Source organism: Bubalus bubalis, chromosome 18 (assembly GCF_019923935.1).
Source record: "Bubalus bubalis isolate 160015118507 breed Murrah chromosome 18, NDDB_SH_1, whole genome shotgun sequence".
Taxonomy (NCBI): Eukaryota; Metazoa; Chordata; class Mammalia; order Artiodactyla; family Bovidae; genus Bubalus; species Bubalus bubalis.
Window position 1 is genome coordinate 51284140 of NC_059174.1, and position 20290 is coordinate 51304429.

The window sequence follows — 20290 nt, forward strand, 5'->3', positions numbered from 1 at the left end:
ATTAATGGGCCACGCTAGTTCTAGAGTTAAGAAGTTTACTATCACAGCCCCCAAGGTTAAACAATTATTAGGCCACCCCACCTCCTCCAGGGTGGCAAAACTCTTAAAGTCACTGGACTGCAGCCCAGGGAATTCTGTCCTGCACACATCCTCACCATCCCTCCTCTCCAGGGACCCAGGAGGCCTCACTGTTGGACCCCTCCTCCATCAGACACAGGGGTCTAGGCTTCCAGTTGACAGTCAGAATCCCAAGCATCTTCCCCCTCCTCTGAAACCAGCAATGAACAGACACACAATGGAATTTCTACTTTTTTATTCACTCCTCCAAAAAGCACCACACACAGGTCAACCCACCCTTGAGTCTCCCGGCTTCATGGCTCCTCATCTCAATGGACACAAGTCTATCATTATCCAGACAAGTAGGAAATTCATCTAAGTTGATGAGGCTCTGTTCCTCCTCTGCTTCTGGCGATGGCAACACCAAGATTCATCATAGGTTTCCTAGAATTTCTGCCTTCAAGGGCCGTCCAGCCTGCAGATGCCATGTAGGCTCACCCTGAAGGCAGCCAGTTGTCCCTCCACAAGTGAGTCTTCAGTCTTTTCTGTTTGGATGCGCCCAGAGACCGATGCCTCGCTGGCAGCTTACTGCTTCCAGAGCCTAAAGTTCAATCCCTTTAAAAGTCATGATTTAAAAGGCAACCACTCCCAAAAGACAGTCGTTGACCCCCAAGGGTGCCAAAATACAACTACTTAAACACAATCAGCACACTCTACGAGGGACAGTGACACAAGAAAACAAAACTGGGTCTTGCTTTCTCAGAGTCAATCTCAGGCAGGAGTCCTCTTGGCGGGAGGGCAGAGAAGCATAGGGTAGAGATGTCAGACAGGGCCAAGTCAGAGATGGTGTAAGAGAGGTGGGCACCCTGAGCAAAGGCACAGGAATGAGACTAATGTTTGAGGGCTTCCAGGAGGGGCTGCAAGTCTATTACTGTACACAAGAGAGAACAGGATACAAACATGTCTACATGGAATGCTCAGGACAACCCTGCGGGTAGATTCCACTTGATGACTCACTTGCAAAAGGCCACCCTTATAGTCAAAGGGCTGTCTGGCCCTTGGGCAATGCAGACAGAATTCCTGGTGATACTAAGGTTGTTGTTTTTTTTCTCCAGTGCTGTGTCTACTCACCATGTTTGTGGTGCAACGGGGGAAAAGTTTACCTGCAACTTACTTCTCATTAATTTAGAAAATGCTTCTCATCTTCATTATTGGAAAACTATTCAACATCACTGGGACAGCGTGGGTATAGGAATCGACTTCTTCAAATGTAAGTTTCATGAAATCTAAATAGAGGTCGAGTATTTCTGATCTGAATTGAGATGTGCAACAGAAATACACACCAGATTTCAAAGACGTAGCATAAAAAAGTGTTTTCCTATATTGATTACATGTTGAAATAATATTTTGGATATATTGACGTGAGACGTTAGAATTGGTGTCATCTGTATCTGTTCCCTTTTCCTTTTTCAATGTGGCTACTAGAATACTTGAAGCTACCTGTGTGGCTCATGAGCTTCCCAGGTGGCTTAGGGGCCAAGAATCTACCTGCCAATGCATGAGACGCAGGTTCGATCCCTGGGTCGGGAAGATCCCCTGGAGAAGGAAATGGAGACCCACTCCAGTATTCTTGTCTGGAAAATTCCATGGACAGAGGGGTCTGGTTGGCCGCAGTCCCTGGGGTTGCAGAGTCAGACAACTGAGTGATGAAACATGTGGCTGATGTTCTGTTTCTACTGGACTGGCTGTTCTGTGTGTTCCTGCTTCTGCCCATGGCATGCAGGCTTGATGCAGAGGCTTGAACCACAGTTGAGGTGGGGAGACAGTGTTGTGCTGGGTATCATAGAGATGGATGAGGAACATTTTCCTAAGGCTGAAAGAGCTTTGAGGACAGTGCCTGGAGCCATTCAGTATAGTGCAAAGTGCTTTCCCCCTATCTGGGCTACCTCAACTTCGATGGGACAAATTGTGCCAGTGGTGAGAATTCTAGTTAGACCTGGGGGTACCACCCCTTAGCTACCTGCCCCTCAGACTGGTTACGCTTGTCTTCAGCTGTCAAAGGAAATAGGGTCTCGCAAGTGTTTATGCTCATTCTCCAGCCCTTTCCTTTCACGGATGGGAACACAAGGCACTGGCTCAGGTCACCCAGAGTGACATGGCAAAGCCGTGCTGGCTGCCCGGGCCCCCTGACCTCTGACAGGTGTCTCCTCTCCTAGGAGATGCTTGTTTCTCCTCCATCTCCCACCTTTTCCCTGTCTCGGGGCAAGAGGCTGACGACCTAAATCCCAGCCCTAGTTCTGCCACTGATGAATGAATTAAATATTTACTAAGCCCCTTCTGTATGTCAGGCGCTATTTGAGGGGCTGAGGGTACCGCATGGGGATAACAGCCAATACACAGGTAAATAAATAATTTTCTAAAATCATAATTGCTGCAAGGAAAAGAAAAAAAACCTCAGTGGAGATGAATAATAAGGGTTGGATGTGAGCTACTTCGGTTATAATGGTCAGGAAAGGTCCCTCTTGAGGGGACATTTGTGCTGAGATCTGATTGGCAAGTAGATCTGGGAGCAGAGCATTCTGGGCAGAAATAACGGAAACTATAAAGGTCCTGAGGCATGACCCCAGGTGGCCCACTCAAGCATCAGAAGGAAGATGAGGATGAGAGGGGGCAGGAAATGAAAAGAGGCAGGGAGGAACCTTGCCGTGTGCTGTTGGGCCTAGAGCCTGCCCTCTCTGTGCTTTGCTTTCCCCATCTAACGTAACAGAGATTCTGCTGGATGGCCTCTCAGCTGTGCTCCCCCCCACCCCCCCAACCACCACCCCGCCCCATTCTCTCTTTTTGGCATTAAAGAGTTCTGTGACTTGTCGCTTCTCCTCTACTGGTAGCTGGCAGCCTAGAACATCCCAGGCACTGTGGTTTCTGCCTTTGCCTCCCTGCAACACATTCCCATGGGCTGGAACACCTGCCCGGCTGTTCTGTGGGCCCCTGGCTCACTGAGGCCTTCTCTGTGTCTCTCTTGGGGACACCTGAGGTAGCCACACGGAAGTGTTTGGATTAGTCCAGCAGTACGGCTGTGTTTCCTAAAAGGCGGGTATACAAAATAGCAAGGCCAGAAATGGTTCAGGCTTAATGACAGAAGAAACCAAGACCCAAGAATGATAGAAACCCCTAAGGGAGAGCGGGATAGTCCCCAGAGAGCCCCATAATTGCCCAGCACCTGAAAATGGGGTCAGTCACATCCCCTTCCAGTCAAACTCAGAGGAGGGGAGCCACCAGAATCCAAATCCATTAGGGATTCTGGGGAGTTCCCTCTGAGGGATGGGTTCCCACCCTTCCACAGTCAGAAAGCCTCATTCCTGGTCTCTGGCTACTCCCCAGCCCAACCATGCCCAGAACACTCTTGCTTCCTCTCGTGTTTTGTGGTACCATCCTCCTCCCAACAGTGGGGAAAGAAATCTGCGCCCCCAAACTTCTGGAGGGGCAAATATTACACCCCTCCGTTTCCCAAGACCACAGGGTCTCCAGCTCTCTCACACAGCACCCGATTCCCTCCTCTACATGGATACCTTCCACCACCCATGAATTAGAAAGCAAAGACCTCAGCCCTCTGGGGAGCCAGGCATTCTGAGAGTCCAGAGAACCGTCCTTCCCCCACCCCCGGAAACCTAGATCTTATATACCTTTGTGGCTCAGAAGCCCAAGATTTCAGCTCCCTGGGGAACCCAGACCACCCCTCCTCCATGTCAGAATCCCTAGTGTGAAGGAGACCGCCTTCATCAGCAATCAGGGCGTCCACCTCCTCCTCCGCAGGGGGACTAGACACCTATTAGATCTAGTTTCTACTCTTGAGAGACCAAGATAGCCCCCTTCCAGGAGTCCAAACCCTGAACTCCTTTGAGGAGTTCCGTAGTTTGATGGTCCCCAGAGAAATCAGGAGTCCCGTCCTCAGAACTCTATTTCCCTTCAGGACCCAGGAATCCTGGTGACCAGACTCCAACCCCTAGTCAGAGCCCTCATTCCCTTCAAGCACCCAGGATTCTGACTGGCGGACCCCTCCCTCTGCGATATCTCAAGCCCAGACATCCCATGCTAGAGTCTGGACCCCGTGCCCTCTCCCTCTCACCGGGTCTTGAGTCCTCCGGCCCTGGCAGAGCCAGGCAGCTGGGGCCCAGGGCACACCCGGAAGCCCCGGCCCTCAGCTCAGCTCTCACTGCGCAGGCACCTGCGGCGCCAGCACTGCCTCGGCGTCCGCGCGCATCTCGTCCAGCGCCTGCAGCAGGACGCCGTGCGCCGCGCGGTAGCCCAGGCCCCCGGTGGCCGCAGCGCCGCCCGCCGGCCACAGGAAAGAGAGCGCGCCCAGCGCCGCGCCCCCGGCGGTGCCCTCGCCTGCCCACGAGCCCAGCCTCGCCTCCACTTCGGCTCGCGTCACCGGGCCCGGGAAGCGCGTCCGCTTGGCCAACTCCCCGGGAGCCAGGCCCAGCGCGCGCTCGCGTCGGGCCAGCGCCGCGGGTTCGAGCCCCAGCGCCCGCCGCCACTCTGCTAGCTGACCCCGCAGGAGCGCCACGTCGCACGCCCAGCCCAGACCTGGGACTGGGGCCGCCGCCGCCGCCAGGCTAGCCAGCAGGGCCGGCCGCCACGCCCCGGCCCGCAGCGCAGCAGCCTTGGTCCGGGCCGCGCGGGGAGATGCGGGCGGCAGCGCGAGCAGCAGCGCCCCCGCCTGGGCCGCGGGGAGCGCGCGCCGCAGCCACTCGCACAGCCCCGGGAGCCCGCCCGGCCTCAGCGGGAACACGGGCGGCGGCGCCTCCTCTAGCACCTCCCAGGTTTCGTCCTCGGGGCTCAGGGCAGCCGCGCGCTCCGAGTCCCCGCTGCCGGATTTCTTCGTGCTGACGCCCACTGGCTGCAAACTCTCCGTGCCTGCTTCCTCTGAACCTTCCCCACCGCCTCCCTTTTGCAATCTGGGGCCGCGGTTCTCCTTTCCATCACTGCGGGCATTCTCAAACCCCTCTCCGTCTGCGTTCTCTAAGCTCTCGCTGCCAGACTTCTCTGCCTTTTCCTCTTCTTCCAGAGACTCTGGGTCCTCGCCCTCGCCATCTGTTCGCACACAGACCAATGGTGTATCCGGTAGCACCAAGGGCCGGACCTGGGCCCAGTCCTTCTCAGTGGGTGCCCCAGGGGTGACGAGGATGAGAGCGTCGTAGTGGGTGGTCGGGTACGGGGCGACGGTGGTGTCCGCGGAGCTCAGAGGCACGCTCCAGAGCACCACGTTGGGGCGCTCTGGGGTCGGGTAGGGCGTGGGCCCCGCAGGCGCTGCAGCAGGCACTGCACCCGGATCTTCAGGATCTAACCCGAGGAGCACGTCCAACACAAGGCCCACGTCAGCCCTACCGGCCACGGCCAGGTCCAGGCGTGCGCTGCCCAGTCGCTCCAGGCCGGCCCGAACCCACGACAGGGCCGCCTCCAGGCCCCCAGTCTCAAAGGCCTCCCGCACAGCCTCCAACTCTGCAGCGCCCAATACCTCGAAGCCATCCTGAGCTGGTGGAAGGAGCCTGCGGGGACAGGGAGGGATAGGGTCAAGGGCAGAAGAGGGGCTGGAGAGCTAGCCTAGGGGGTCCGACCAGACTAAAATGACAAGGTGGAGTTTGAAAGGGAGGGGCCAGATTAACGGCACCGATGCTAGGAAGGAAAGTAAAGTGGCTAAGTCGTGTGGACTCTGCGATTCCATGGACTGTAGCCTACCAGCCTCCTTCGTCCATGGAATTTTCCAGGCAAGAATACTGGAGTGGGTTGCCATTTCCTTCTCCAGGGGATTTTCCAACCCAGGGACGGAACCCAGGTCTCCATCATTGCCTAAAGTAAGGGAGGGACTGCTGGGTTGAAATCTGGCTTCCAACAGAGCTGAAAATGGGGAACCGGCTAAGTCTCCCCGGGGGTTACACTCTTTGGGAGCTGGGCTTTCCAAAGGACCTGCAGGATTAAGAAAAGGCCATGCTGAGTGGGGCAAAACTCACAGAGAGTGAGCCTTAGGGCAAAAGAATCCCGAATGGATTGAGGGACTAAAAGAAAATCGTGGACTAAATGCTCTAGGTGGGCAAGGTCACCAAGGGCGCTCTTTCTTGAACAGAGGTGTTGGCAGGAGTGTAAAGTCCAATGAGGGGAGAAGCCTCATTTAATAGTGGGGCCTTAGCAAGGGCGTGGGGCTAAGGAAAAAAGAAGGGTGGTGGGCTTGGAGCTGCTGCCCCTCCCCGAGGCTCTTTCAACCTCTACAAAAGGAGACCAGGCCGCTTAGGGTGGGGCGGGGGGAGGGGGGAGGAGAGAAAAGACAGGAGATAGCCAGCGGGTGGGTACAGAAAGAAAAGGGAGGGGATTAGAGAAACGAAATGGGGGAGGGCCCCCTAAGAGACAAAGCTCACTGAGGGTGTGGCTCTCCGGAGACTGCGATCCCTTGAGAACCAAGCAGATGGTGAGGAGGAAAGTGAAGACTGGAGAGTGGAGTCTTCGGGTACAAATTTCACGGGGATCACGTTTGGATGCAGCCCTCCTTCACACCTTGGCTTGGGGGCAGTGTTTGGGCTTTAGGTCCGGGCCCCTCCCAGAATTCTGGCAGGGTAGCGGGACTTTTGACCTCAGAGTGCTAGCAGGAGCAGGCTGGATGACAGGTTGGGACTTCCAGCTGATCCTTGGATGGGGGCTAGATGACAAAAGCACAGAGCGCTAGCTTGAGGTGGGGCTTCGTGGAGCTCATGACCTGCACTCAAGGGCAGGATCTGGAGCAGGGCTTTCAGCAGATATCGCTTTAAGGTTGGTCCCAAGCTGCGGGCTGACTCAAAGAACACCTTAGGGTGGAGGCATAGAGTAAATAAAGCTCCAGCCTCTTCCACCCTCCCAGAAGCTCTGCGCTTACCTCTGCAGCGCCTCGGCCTGGCTCCGCAGCGCCGCTCGCAGGCGCTCCAGCTCCTCGCAGCCGTCGGTGCTGAGGCAGTCGGTCCGTGGCAGGAAGAGAGCCGCGGCGCCCAACCCGGCGCTGTCCAGCAGGGCCGCGGTCTGATCCCGGGCCTGGGCTTCATTCTGTGACTCCTCGGGTCGGAGATTCCGCACAGCCAGCAGCGGGGTCCCTCGGGCCAGGGCGGCCCGTGCTGCCTCCCCCAGCGCCGGGGCCAAGGGCTCCTCATTGCCCTCCGGGCCTGGCACCACCAGTACCAGCACGTTGGCCTCCGCCGCCCAGGGTCCCGGCTCTGCGGGTGGGCAGCTCAGCTCGCCCAGGAAAAGGCCTGGGCCTGCAGCTCGCAGGCTGGGGAGCCCGGAATCCGGCCGGCCGTCGGGGATCTCGACCGTCTCCACATCTCTGTCGCACAGCGCTGCAATCAGCGCAGATTTTCCGGAGCCCGGAGGCCCCAGGAATAAGACGGTCACGTCACCTCGCGGCGGAGGCATAGCTGGGAAGCAAGGAGAGAGGAAGACCTGGGTCACGGAGCACCCAACCTTATTCTTTTCTAGCTTCCCTACTTCGGTCTCACATTTCAGCCGATTATTCCGTCCCTTTCTTTCGTTCTCGGGTACCACTCCCAGGCAGCCAGAAATCTGGCGCTCAGCCTCTATTCCCCAGGGACCCGGGAGTCCCGTCCGCTCTCCTTCTGGATGGCTTTCCTTTTCCGCTTCAAAAACTCAGAAATTGGCCTCCAGCTCCCAACCCCCTCTGGGATACAGATGTTTTTAACCCCTCACTCCTCCCTTCCAAATCACAAACCGAGCCAACAGCCAGCACAAGGGACGGCGCAGTTGGTAGCAGCTGGTCTGCCCCTGAGAAGCCCCCGCTCTGGGGTCCGGGGACGGAGGCCTAAGAGGCTAGAGCGCCGGGATTCGGGGACGTCCAGACGCTTTCCAGGGGTTCTAACCTGACGTCATTCCCTTTAGGAGGAGGTGTGTCTTGAAAGCCTGACCTCGGGGAGACGGCCCTGTGCGGCGCCTGCGCAGAACGACCGATGGGCGCTCCCCCTCTCTCAGCGGTCGCAGGTCCTAGAACAATGAGGGAGCCAAAGCGCGTGCGCGCCAGAAGCGCCTAACACGCTTGCGCAGTAAGCACCGGTCTGTCAGGCAAGCGTTGCTTGCAACGTCATCATTACGCACCCCAGTGCAGGGAAGGACCCCTCGCATTATTTTGAGGACCGACTTGGTGGGACTGCATCATTGCAGTCGGATGGCAGTCCAAGATCCGGGCTTCGAAAGGCTCATCAGGCGAAAGGCCGTGGAAAGCCTCGGGACTTTGAGACTCGGTGGGCCCTACCCCGTTTCCCTTCGGGTGACGGCGCTGTGACGAGCAACTGACAGGCGCAACGAAAGGCAGCCCCTCTGCTGTCTTGGAGAAAAGCAGAGACCTGGGCTACTGGCCTCGGGAGGGAGCCGAGGGCAGTGCTTGGGGGCAGCGGGTCACAACGGCTGAAAGCGCGCGTGGGGAGCGGGGTCTCAGGATGGAATGAGTTTCGGGATGTCAGAGAAAGATGTCTCCCGGGAGGAGGCGGGCTAAAGAGTGGGTACCACTACCTGCCTCAAGACAGGTGGGAGAGAAGGGGATGAGGCTGGTGTCCAAAGATCAGGGGTCCCTGGCTCTGTGTTCAAGGAGTTAGTTTGATGTAGCAGGCATAGGTCAGAGGTCTCACGCAAGTGAGAAGGCGCTAAGAGAAGTCACAAAGCTGAGGAGTTGAATCTTTTGGAAGGTTGAATTCTCTAGTGAGAGCTGTCAGGTTAGAATTCAAAGAGATGTTATGTCATGGAAGTCAAAGACTGGCAAAGTAAGCCTGTCAAAGATCACAGGATTAGCGGGCCCTCTAAATTTGGCTATAGATAAGCGACTTCACTTGATTTACTATTCTGCCATGCGTGCTCCTCTCTTGACCAGAGGGGTCCCAGTCACCATGGAGGACCGGCACTCCAAACAGACCATGGAGCAGCAGGATTCGTCCAAGAAGAGAAGTTCCCGAAGTCCGGGAGGTGACATCTGTGAGTACTGCTGACCAGAGGGTGGGTTGCAGCAGCTGTGATGCTAAAAGGATTTCTATAGCATCTCAGTGTTCAAAGCATTGTGGGGACTTACTCGTTAGGAAGGAACTGTTAATGGTCCCTGATCTGGCCTCTCAGGACCCCGACCCTTGTTACCCTCAGAGGTAACAAGGAGCAGAGCTCTCTGCTCTGTCCACATAAATATGAAAGGGATGCACTTCAGAGGCAGAGTGGCATCCAGAGAGGCTTGGGGTGGGAGAAATGACTGGGAAGAGCAGTGAGCCCCAGTCCCAACCCTGCCCCAGACTTTCAGTGTGCCTTGGACCTCAGTTTCCCTGTCTGTCAAAAGGGGTGGCCACTCCTCACCTCACAGGGCTGGCTGGTATGAGGATTAATGGCAGAAAAGGGGAAAGCTTAATATTAATGAAGATAGCCAATTTGACAGAGAACAGCAACAGCTTCTACTGAATGCTTATTATGTGTTAGGTGCATTCTAAGATTTTAACACTTGTCTCAGTCTGTCCTCCTAACAGACTCTATGAAACTGATAATTATCACTTTCATATGAAGTGAGGGAACTGAGGCAAAGAGAGGTTAAGTATTGATAACAGTGAAAGCCAGTGTCAGCACTCTAGCTGGAGACCACCAGGAACACACGTGGAGTTGAGCAAATCGGGCTTATTGCTCATCGTGCTGAGGAAGCACATACACTGTGGGGCATCTCATAAGAAAGGACTTATTATAGGATCTGGGCTTGTGGTAGGTACATTGGGGAAGGGTTCAAGAAGGGTTTTGCTCTGGATAGAGGCTGCCAGGAAGCAGGGGTTCTTAGATGGCTGGCTCACTTAATAAATCTGACCTAGGAGGAGGGAGGAACAAGGGAACGCTCCAGCTCTGACTGGCCAAGCAGCAGCAGGCACTCACGTAAGCCAGGACAAGGGGCTGTCTGGCCATTTCTCATGGCCCAGACAATGTTCACGTTTTGTCTGTGTTCAGAACGGCACCATGGCGTGGTCTTGATTCGCCCCAGTCACAGCACGGCCTTGTTTGACAGTGCTCTGTGGAACTGTTTATGCTCGCCAGGAGAATGCCAAGGCCTAGCTGTGCCAGGCCAGCCCCTGGCTGTGGGGTTTCTTCTTTCCCAACAATAATGATTGCAAACCATTGTGTAGCACCATTCTAAACACTATTTATAAGTTCATTCATTTATTCCTTCCAACAACCCTATGAGGTGGATACTAATATAGTGATTACCCCATTTTCCAGATGAAAACAGTTTTTACTTGCCAGGGGAGTCAGTTCCAGGCAGTCTGGCTCCAGAGGCTGTGCCCTAATCATACAGCTGTCAGAAGGGCAGACTGCCTGGGTTCCAGCCCTAACTCCACCATTTCACTTCCCAGCCTCATGACAGTCAGCAAGTTGCCTAACCTTTTGCAGCCTCGGTCTGCTCATTCACAAAACAGGTCCAGTAAGGCTGCCGTCCAGGCCTGGCATAGCACCTGGCACAGAGTGAGTCCAGTCCTGCATGCTGGTTGTCGGCATGATTCTGGGGCTGGGAGAGGCCCTCGCCACACCTGCTGGCCTCTCCCAACCTCTGCCCCACGTCCTCAGGCCACCTGGGGGCCCTGCAGTGCACCCGCTGCCTCATCACCTTCGCCGATTCCAAGTTCCAGGAGCGCCACATGAAGCGGGAGCACCCAGCGGACTTCGTGGCCCAGAAGCTGCAGGGGGTCCTCTTCATCTGCTTCACCTGCGCCCGATCCTTCCCCTCCTCCAAGGCCCTGATCACCCACCAGCGAGGCCACGGACCAGTGGCCAGGCCCTCCCAGCCGGCTGCACCCATCACCACACCGCCCACCTTCCCCTGTCCCGACTGTGGCAAGACCTTCGGGCAGGCTGCTTCTCTGAGGCGGCATCGCCAGGCACACGAGGCCTGCACCCTTCCTGGCCCCTTTGCCTGCACCGAGTGTGGTCAGGACTTTGCCCAGGAAGCAGGGCTGCACCAACACTATATCCGGCACGCGCGCGGGGAGCTCTGAGAGTAGCTTACTCCCGCCCCAGGGCCATGGGAGCTCTGTGGCTGGTGGGATGCACGTCTGATATGGGATGGGAGCCTTGGACTTTCCTCCCTGGAAAGGCAAAGGACTCTTGATAAACAGGACCCAGAAGATGCTCATTTGGAGCTTCAGTCTCTGGAGGACACAAAAGCCTTCAGGGAAACCAGTCAAATCAGACAATAATGAGATCTATTGTTTTAAAAAGAAATTAACAGGAAAGAGGGAAAACTGTTATTTGTATCTCCCTCATCCCCAATTAAATAGTTTGAAATTGCAACTAGCTGCAGATTGTGTAACCACCTTTAATTCATCCCAGATGGATGCTGTGGGGCTGTAGGAGCCGAGTGACTGGATTTGGGCCTGACTGGGGACAGGGAAAGTGAGGCATTGCCCACCTGTAACGCCACCACAGCACAGGTCCCACACATGGAGCGACTTGGGCCTTTGGGGATGGGACAGCAAAGTCAGAGTCTGTACTGAGTCATGTGGGGGTTGCAATCTGAGCTAGTGTCTCTTCCCACCCCCCTGCCAGTCTTTCCCACTCAAGGAGGGGCCACGGCATTGGACAGCTCTGCCCCCCTTCTCCCCAGATGCTGCTGCTGCTGCTAAGTCACTTCAGTCGTGTCCAACTCTGTGTGACCCCATAGAGGGCAGCCCACCAGGCGCCCCCGTCCCTGGGATTCTCCAGGCAAGAACACTGGAGTGGGTTGCCATTTCCTTCTCCAGTGCATGAAAGTGAAAAGTGAAAATGAAGTTGCTCAGTCGTGTCCAACTCTTAGCGACCCCATGGACTGCAGCCCACCAGGCTCCTCCGTCCATGGGATTTTCCAGGCAAGAGTACTGGAGTGGGGTGCCATTGCCTTCTCCGGCTGACTTACTGTTTAAATAATTTTATGTACCATTCTGGTCATGGATTATTTTCTATATGTGTAGGTGACATGGCATGAATAAACTAACAGAAATAGTATCTAAAAACAAAAGATCCGTGGGACTTCCCTGGCGGCCCAGTGGTTAAGACTCTGCACTTTCAATGCAGGGGACATGGGTTTTCAATCCCTGGTTGGGGAACCAAGATCCCATATGCCTCACAATGTAGTCGAAAGATTAAAAAACAAAAGGTCCACATTAAACTGTCTAAGCACAGAACTCTGGCTTTCAAGCAGGAATTCCCAGAGAACAGAAGGGCACAGGGGGGTGGGGTGCTACAGCTGGCCCTGTAGGGGAACTGGTTTGGAGTCAAACAGAGATACCTTCTGTTTCCTGTTGTATTTGGCCAGCACTGGGAGATATTCCATTAAGATCCTATTTTCAGCTCTGAAAAGGTCCCATTCTGGGCTGAGTTCCACTGGGCCAGTGTTACTCCCTCACATTACCTGTTCTGCCCCAGAAACAATGGTCAATGCTTTGCACAAAATAATCACAGACTCTGTTTGAACTGAGGGATATTTTGAAAGCCCACAGAGACTGAGCCATCTCCCAGTTTTTAGCTAGGCATATGCTGGCTACAAAGACAGCATCTCCCACATTTCCTTGCAGCTAGATGTGGCCATATGATACAGTTCTGACTAAATTCCTGGGTAGAGTCTTCAAGCTTCAGAAAGGAGCCTACTTTTCCTCCACCTTCCCACCTGGAATGTGGACATGGTCTCCAGCCATCTTGGACCAGGAGAGGGGACCCCATGGTGGCAGAGCAAGAAGACAGAAGGAGGTAGGTTCTCCTGTTATTACTGCTCCCCCCACCCCCACCTCCCAGTCTGTTTACCACAAACCACCCCTGTGTATATGGAAATCAGCTCACATCACTCATTAAAAACCCTCCAATGGGGGACTTCCCTGGTGGTCCAGTGGCTAAGACTATGCTCCCAATGCAGGGAGCCTGGGTTTGATCCCTGAATGTGGAACTAGATCCCACATGCTGCAGCTAAGACCCAGCACAGTCAAATAAATAAATAAGAAGAAAAAAAAAAAAAAGACTTTCTGAGGTGCAGACCTGGGGCAAAGTGCCTGCATGCTCAGGTCTAAGAGTAGTAGTTTGGGAGCGGAAAAAAAAAGACTCACCCTCCAATGGCATCCTGTAAGTAACATTGAAAGACCTTAACCAGGACCACAAAACCCAACAGTGCCAAGGCCCCAGCCCCCAAAGCAGTCTCAGCTCCAGGGATGGAGCTGTCGTCTTCCCTACACTCCAGGCACACTGGCCAGGCTGACATCTGCCTCGGAGCCTCTGCACTCTCTGCTTCATCTTACCCAGAACTTTGCCAGGCTGCCTCCTTGCTACTCAGGTCTCAATGCCTGCCACCTCAGAGAGGTCCTCCTTGGCTACAACAGCACCTCCAACCCTTGCCCTGATTCACTTTCTTCCCAGCACACTTCACCACTTGGAACTGTAACTCCTGTGTTTATATCATCACCTGTGTCCTTCCTCTGGAATCCGAGCTCCTGAGGGTGAGTGTTGCATCTTCCTCACAGCTTCATCCTCAGCACCTAGGATAGCGCTTACCATGGCGGCTCCATAAAGAACTCCTTGACTGCCTACTGGCTTACTTTGCTCTCAGCCTCAGCCCACCCTTCCACGCTGTTCTGTCATCCTGGGCTTTTGGCAGCTGTACTTCCCAGACTCCCTGGAGAGCTGGCTTCCTTAACTTCATCCCATAAGACCTAAGGGCAGAAAGAAGGTCAAAGAGGGAAGAAGGGGTCCTGCTGGAGCCCCTCCAGCAGCAGTTCAAGCTCCAGTATCTCCTCACACACTCAGCCAGAGCGCTGTGCCCCACTTAGGGTTTAAGCAGGAGCTATGGGGTCACTGATCCCTGTACCAGCCACACATGTGGTTCCCACTGGCCATTGTACTTCTCTTTCTGCATCGCAGTCCTAGATGTGGGAGCTTCCTGCAGACACTAATTTCTCAGTTACCATACTTTGAACCTAAGTTTGTGCTCTTAGCTTTCTAGTACCTGTGTGACCATCTCCCAGTACAGAGTCCTCCGGAATTCCTCACTTGGCCTCTATTTCCTCTAGGCTCTGAAGAACTGAAGGACTCCACTGGCAGCAGACCAGTTCTCCTGATTCTCAGTCTCTCACGATCCTTAGGAACTTTTGCTGACGAAGGGGTAATTCTCTACTTCTGTGTTTAGAAAGCCCCGTCTTAAGGTAGAATAGGGCTGAGGCATGCTGCCCCAGGAAATAAAATCCATCTGTTGTTTTAATGAGCTGTGAGTTTCTACTGAGTTGGCCAAAAAGGTCATTAGGATTTTTCCATAACATCTTGGCTCAGCTACTGAGATTCTGAGGTGGTTGTGTGGTGGTGGTTTAGTTGCTAAGTTGTGTCTGACTCTTTGGGGACCCCACAGGCTCCTCTGTCTATGAGATTCTCCAGGCAAGAATACTGGAGTGGGTTGCCATTTCCTTCTCCAGAGGTTCTTTCTTTAACACTGAGCCACCAGGGAAGCCCTCGTAACATCTTATGGAAAAACGTGAATGAACTCTTTGGCCAACCCAATGCTTTGATGATTCTGAGACTCATTGATGTTAAGCTAGAGTGGTTATGAAAGTTTCAAAGAGTAGATAAATGTCAGATTCGGAGCTTCCAGGATAACAGTATGGGGTTTTGAAAGATGCTTTGGTCATAATCCTGTAACAGACATCAAAACATAAATTATCTTTTGGGGCCAAGCAGGTACCACAAATTGGTGACACAAGCAGGGTATGAGGGGTCCAGATGCCAGATGGTGGGGTCTGGGCATGCAGGAAGGAATGCCCCGTTGATAGGAGGTGACCCCCACTCAGCTCTAGCAAACTTTCACCCCGTGGGATTGTGAGTGCAGCCATCAATCTCACAGGGATGCTGGAAACTTCCATTTCTGTTCCAGATCTGCCCAGTTTTTCAATGTTGTTGACCAACATGATTTTAAAAACCTCAGTAACTCTGGAGACCAAATGCACTCCTGCAAGTCAGATGATGGCTATGGACAGCCATTTCTGGTGTGTGGCTTAGTGGCTAAGAATGTGTGCCCTGCAGCCAGTTGTCTGGATTCAAACCTAGCTTCTGCTTCTTTCTAGCTATGTGACCTCTAGCAGATTCCTCAACCTCCCTGTGCCCCAGCTGCAAAATGTCATGATCATGGCCCCTGTAGTTCTAAGGATTACGAAGACAGACATGGAGAGAAAGTCAAAGCCGGTATTACGCCCTATGTGAAGTGGCCCTCCGCCCCTACGCTCCCACCAGTCTCCCCACTGCCTTCCTCAGCAACAGCCTCTCGCCCCAGGTGCCCTGCCATAAGCATCCCAAGCAGGGCCTTTGCACCTGCTGTCCCCACAGCCACAGGGCCTGCTCCTCCCCATCTAGGTCTCCTCTGATGTCACCTTCTCAGTGAAGCCTTCCCTGACTACCTCATTTGAAACTGCTTCACACACACAAAAGCCTCCCATTCCTCTTCTCTTTTTTCCTCCACAGCACTTATAACCTGCTAACATTCTATACCTTTTTTGTTGTTTGTTTTGGCCATACTCAGTTTTAGTTGTGGCTTTCAGGTTCTTTCCGTTGCAGCATGTAGGATCTAGTCCCCTGACCAGGGCTTCAAACTGGGCCCCCTGCGTTGGGAGTGCAGTCTTAGCCACTCGACCATCAGGGAAATGCCCATTCTATACATTTTGCTTAAATATTCAAGTATCTGTTTTCACTGTTATAACCACCACAAAGGCAGAAATTTTTATTCATTGTGTTTACCACTCTGTTCCCCGCTCCCCAAATAGTACCTGTATCACCTGCATGCTCAATACATCAGTGTTGAATGAATGGGAATAAATAACGGTCCCTACCTCATAAAGGATCCGATGTGAACATCCCTATAGAGTGCTTAGCCCAGGGTCTGGTCAGCCGTGAGCCATTATGGTAATTCAGATTCTATTCTTGAGGGTTCTTAGTTGCCAAGCTTCTGTGAGTTAACACATGTAAAGCGCCTTAGAACAGAGCTTGGCACACAGTAAATGGTAGCTATTATTATAATTAAGCTTCTATTTTCAAAGAAGCTTTGATGCCAAGCTTCTGGGAATTAGTATTTCCCGTCTCAGAGCGAGAGCTGGTGTTTCCACATGGCTGTCACGAGCTGGCCCTCTACTCCCAACTCTGACCTCATCCCTCCAGCCACTCTGGCCTCCTTGATGCCCCATGCCCTCACCTAGACGGCTCCTCCCACCCCAGCGCCAGGCTCCCTCCCTCCCCTTCTCTGGTCTCTCTTCACCTCAGGGAGGTGACACCACTATTTAAAACTGCACTCTCTTTCAGAACTGTTCTCTGCTCTGCTCTAGTCTCCTCCACAGTGCTTAGCACCATCAAGCATGTTACACCTTTCTCGTCTATTTCTTGTTTACTATCTGTCCCCACCAGGGGCCCCTTCTCACTTCCAGGTAAGCTCCATGAACACAAGGATTTTATCTTATTCACTGGTGTGTTCTCAATGCTTAGCACACAGCCAAGAATTGAAAAGATATTTGTTAAGTGAATTAATGGCTCACAGTCCCTACCTTGCAGAGTTATTCTAAGGGCCTGATGATCTCATGCAAATAAAATGCAGCACTCTGTTAAGTGTTGGGGAAACGGCAGCTGAAATTATAATTAAGGTTCTATTTTTGTGTGTTCCTAGATGCACAACTTTTCTGAGTCAATACACTGAATACATAAAGCTCTTGGACTGGCGTTTGGCACTCCGGAAGCGCTCAGGAAGCAGAGCTATGATTATAATTAAAGTCCTCTTTGTGAAGGTTCTTGGATGAAGTGGCAGAGCGTGCTCACCGTCTTCCACAAACGTTTTCTGCTTTCTGGGCACTTGGCGAGACCGCCTTTCCCACACTCCCTTGCAGCGAGCTGCGGTCAGGTGATTCATCTCTCAGCCATAGAACGCTAAGTGGCAGCGGTATGTGCCCCTTCCAGGCTGGGGCTTCTCCGCAAGCATGTGAGCTTCTCCTCTTCCACCCACAGAGCCCCAGCCAGGGACATCCAGCCATGACCATGTGAATGACAAAAGGATGGCCTGGGCATCCCCAAATCACCATATGCAGGTTACTCGCCAACCTTGGACTACCATGTGAGTGAGAAACAAAACCCTCTTGTGTCTGAGCCTGCACATCATAGGGTCTATGATTAAATACACAGAAACCACATTGAACTATGCACTTAGTAAACATTAATTATCGTGGTGACAATGATCCTAAGGTTTCCCCAAGAAGGAGCCCGGGGATGGTGAGGTAAATGCCCAGGCTCACGCCTCACACACTTGAGCTTACACACACACCCCAAAGGCACACTGGACCGACAGAATTTGGCTTTTATTCTGGCCTTCACATGTCTACTGCTAAGACGACACAGATTGGAGGGACCCCATCCCCTTGACCACCCCAGTGTCCTCAGCCCCCTCCTCCCACCCCTCCCGCCCCCCCCCCCACCCCCGCCCCTCTACCGGCGCCCTGGGTGGGGCTCTGCCTACACCTCCCCGCGGGCGTGCAGCATGAAGTGCCCGTGCAGCTCGCCGAGGCTGTCGAAGGAATCCTCGCACTCGGTGCAGTGGTAGGTGCCCTCCTCCTCCTCCTCCTCCTCGTCCTCCTCGTCCCTCCCGGTGGGTCGGCCCTCCCCAGCCCGAGGCGCGCCCCCCTCTTCCTCGCCGAGGGCCCGCGTTTCAGGGACTGGTGCTTCCTGGGGGGCTACCGCAGGGCAGCAGAGCCGGCAAGGTGGGGTGCCCGGAGGGGCCTCCCCGAGGGGTGAGCGGCCACAGAGCTGGCAGGGCTGGGCTGGGGGGCCGGGAGGCTGGGCCGCACGGGGGGCCCGGCGGGATGGACCACCACGGCCCCCACCCAGGCGCTGCTTCACCTTGTAGCCGGGGTCATATTCAGGATCGTCAGTGGTCTCCTCCTCCTCCTCTTCTTCCTCGTCTTCCTCTTCTGAGTCTGGCTCTGAGAGAGTGTACTCGGAGTCAGAGGAATGCTCGGGGCCTGCAGGGGGTGGTGGGTAAGAAGACAGTGCGTCACAGGACAGAGGGCTGTGCCTGGCTGTCCCCTCCAGGAGACCCATGCAGACTCACTGCAGTACTGGGCCCAACCCTGCTCTCTGCACTGACGAACCCCCGTCGCACAGAACAGCCCGGCACGCAGGAAGTGCTAGGAATCTGTGTGTCAAGGAAACGCACATCTTTAAAGAACTGCATCTTAGGGGGTTAAAAAGAACAAAGTAGGAGAAATAGGAATAATAAAAGCAACAGTGATAGTGTCCACTGCTATTTTAAGAACTTTGGGGGTTTTTTTGGCCATGCCGTGCAGCATGCCGGACCTTAGTTCCTCAACCAGGGATCGAACCTATGCTCCCTGCGATGGAAGCACTGAGTCCTAACCACTATACTACCAGGGTATTCCCAAGAACCTTATTTTTTATAAATATTAACTCAACTAATCTTTACAACCACCCTGAGAGAGTTACTGTTATTATTCCTAAGTGACAAATGGGGAAACCGAGGCATGGAGATGCGGTGACTCACCGGCCTCCAGTCACACAGCTAAAAGGGAAAGCTAAATGTGGGTGATGGCCTAGCACAGCTTATTTAGGGAGGCAAACACTTGAGCAGATATTTCAGCAAATTAAAACACATATATATACATACTTTGAAATACATGGTTTTATATTAATATATATGCATGAGTGCATACTCAGTTGCTTAAGTTGTGTCTGTCTCTTTGCAACCCCGTGGACTGTAGCCCGCCAGGCTCCTCTGTCCATGGGGCTCTCTAGGCAAGAATACTGGAGAAGGTCGCCATGCCCTCTCCAGGGGATCTTCCTGACCCAGGGATTGAATCAGATCTCCTGCACTGTAGGCAGATTCCTTACCGCTGAGCCACTGGGAAGCCCAAGAATACTGGAGAAGGCAGCCTATCCCTTTTCCAGGGGATCTTCCCTACCCAGGGATCGAACCCACATCTCCTGCACTACAGGCAGACTCTTTACTGCTGAGCCACCAGGAAGCCCTTTATAAATATATATATATGTCTTTTATATACACATACATATATATATATATATGTATACAAAAAACATCTAGTAAAGTGAGTTAAAATATTTGTAAGAATAGGTGTATTACTGTGATTTCATGGGTATGAAGGACATGCCTAGGACAAATTTACGTTTAAATAAAGTAAAAAGTGTAAAGTGGATATACAGGGAAGGGCGACACCAACAGCTGTTACGGGGGCTGTGGACCCCAGCCCGTCAGAGGGAGCCCCTCCTGTGGTAGCAGTGGCAGTGTGGGAAATACTGGCTGCTTTAGGAATGGTGGCCTGAGCCTGCCAAGAACATCTCCTAAGACTGCGACCGCTCAGCCCTTCGTCCATGGCCCTCCGCCTTAGTCTCCCCCAGCAGCGTATGGGGACCCCGTTACAACTGGGCCAGCCACATTCCTCACATCCCTCAACACCCAGGCCAGACCCCACCTCAGGGCCTTCGCCTCCCTTTCTGCAGATGGAGCTGGGCTTGATCCCTCCCTTCCATCACACTTCTGCTCAGGCGTCATCTCGGTGAACACCTGGTCAGAAAGTCTGACTGGCAGTCCCTCCTGAGCACTCCCTACGCCCCTCACTCAGCTTTATCCGTCTCCTCAGTTTACTGTATGCAACTCCTGCTACGTGTTTACTGCCTGTCCCCGAGAGGAGGGGCTTTGTCTCATTCATGGCTGTGCCCCGAGCATCTAGAACACTTCCCTTGTGCCTGGCATTCAATTTGACAGCCTTTTCTGTGGCTTTCCCATGTGCTGGGAATGTCTCCTGTTAGCCTTTAAGACCTTCCTCTTTGCTGAGGGTATCCCAGATCTCCTGACCCCAGGCAGCCAGTCACTTCTGCTCTCTGGCTGTCCTAGTCCTGAACCTTCAGGGAGGTGCCCATCCGAAGTTCTTCCCCACTGATCAGCGGACAGGCCTGGGCTGACTCACTGCTGGGTCCCCAGCATCACCCAGCTTGGAAGCCCAGGTTATAAATGTCTGTGCCTCTCTGTGGCTCCCTGTCTCTTACTGGTTCCTGCCTCTGTCCTGCTCTCTCTCTGTCATGTAAAGAGCCTTGGCGTGGGCTGGTCCCTGGGCCTGGAACGCTGTTCCCCACTCTGTCTGCCTGGCGACCTTCTACTCATCCTTCAGGACCCAGCACAGGCTCC

General features: G+C 53.8%; 3 protein-coding genes and 1 long non-coding RNA gene across 11 annotated transcripts in view; 2 read left to right on the plus strand and 2 right to left on the minus strand.

Moving 5' to 3' along the window:
* Positions 1 to 296: 296 nt before the first annotated feature.
* On the minus strand, positions 297 to 8133 carry IRGQ (immunity related GTPase Q). 3 transcript variants are annotated; one of them, XM_025269227.3, is made up of 3 exons: positions 7998 to 8133; positions 6962 to 7493; positions 297 to 5606 (listed from the first exon to the last, which is right to left on the minus strand). In XM_025269227.3, the coding sequence occupies exons 2-3, from the start codon at positions 7489 to 7491 to the stop codon at positions 4268 to 4270; spliced, it is 1869 nt and encodes a 622-aa protein (XP_025125012.2). In that variant the 5' UTR covers positions 7492 to 7493; positions 7998 to 8133; the 3' UTR covers positions 297 to 4267. The 3 variants fall into 3 exon arrangements, with proteins under 3 accessions (XP_025125012.2, XP_006052489.3, XP_025125011.2); XM_006052427.4 differs by having other exon boundaries at positions 7953 to 8090; XM_025269226.3 differs by lacking the exon at positions 7998 to 8133 and adding an exon at positions 7805 to 7946.
* Positions 7994 to 11391, plus strand: ZNF576 (zinc finger protein 576). Of its 5 annotated transcripts, none has more exons than XM_044931343.2 (3): positions 7994 to 8132; positions 8954 to 9054; positions 10666 to 11391. In XM_044931343.2, the coding sequence occupies exons 2-3, from the start codon at positions 8970 to 8972 to the stop codon at positions 11091 to 11093; spliced, it is 513 nt and encodes a 170-aa protein (XP_044787278.2). In that variant the 5' UTR covers positions 7994 to 8132; positions 8954 to 8969; the 3' UTR covers positions 11094 to 11391. The 5 variants fall into 5 exon arrangements, with proteins under 5 accessions (XP_044787278.2, XP_006052479.2, XP_006052478.2 ...); XM_006052417.4 differs by lacking the exon at positions 7994 to 8132 and adding an exon at positions 8142 to 8612; XM_006052416.4 differs by lacking the exon at positions 7994 to 8132 and adding an exon at positions 8142 to 8584.
* A 497-nt stretch (positions 11392 to 11888) lies between these two features.
* On the plus strand, positions 11889 to 17275 carry LOC123330262. 2 transcript variants are annotated; one of them, XR_006546049.2, is made up of 4 exons: positions 11889 to 12819; positions 13477 to 13556; positions 14127 to 15285; positions 16751 to 17275. It is a non-coding gene; the product is annotated as an uncharacterized LOC123330262 (long non-coding RNA). The 2 variants fall into 2 exon arrangements; XR_006546048.2 differs by having other exon boundaries at positions 14127 to 14218; positions 15168 to 17275.
* A 136-nt stretch (positions 17276 to 17411) lies between these two features.
* Positions 17412 to 20290, minus strand: part of ZNF428 (zinc finger protein 428) — a 7504-nt gene continuing 4625 nt past the window's right edge. The window contains exon 3 of the mRNA XM_025269229.3: positions 17412 to 18092. Coding sequence (XP_025125014.2) covers positions 17587 to 18092 — 506 coding nt within the window. The 3' untranslated portion in view covers positions 17412 to 17586. The remainder of the gene's footprint in view (positions 18093 to 20290) is intronic.

Bases quoted from the DNA above. Each gene is read 5' to 3' on its own strand.
- IRGQ (XM_006052427.4), bottom strand. The intron at 5,607-6,961 runs GTAAGCGCAGAG...CTGTCCCCGCAG, and splicing joins CAGGCCGAGGCGCTGCAGAG to GCTCCTTCCACCAGCTCAGG.
- ZNF576 (XM_006052415.3), top strand. From the start codon at position 8,820: ATGTCATGGAAGTCAAAGACTGGCAAAGTAAGCCTGTCAAAGATCACA. The intron at 9,055-10,665 runs GTGAGTACTGCT...CCACGTCCTCAG, and splicing joins AAGTCCGGGAGGTGACATCT to GCCACCTGGGGGCCCTGCAG.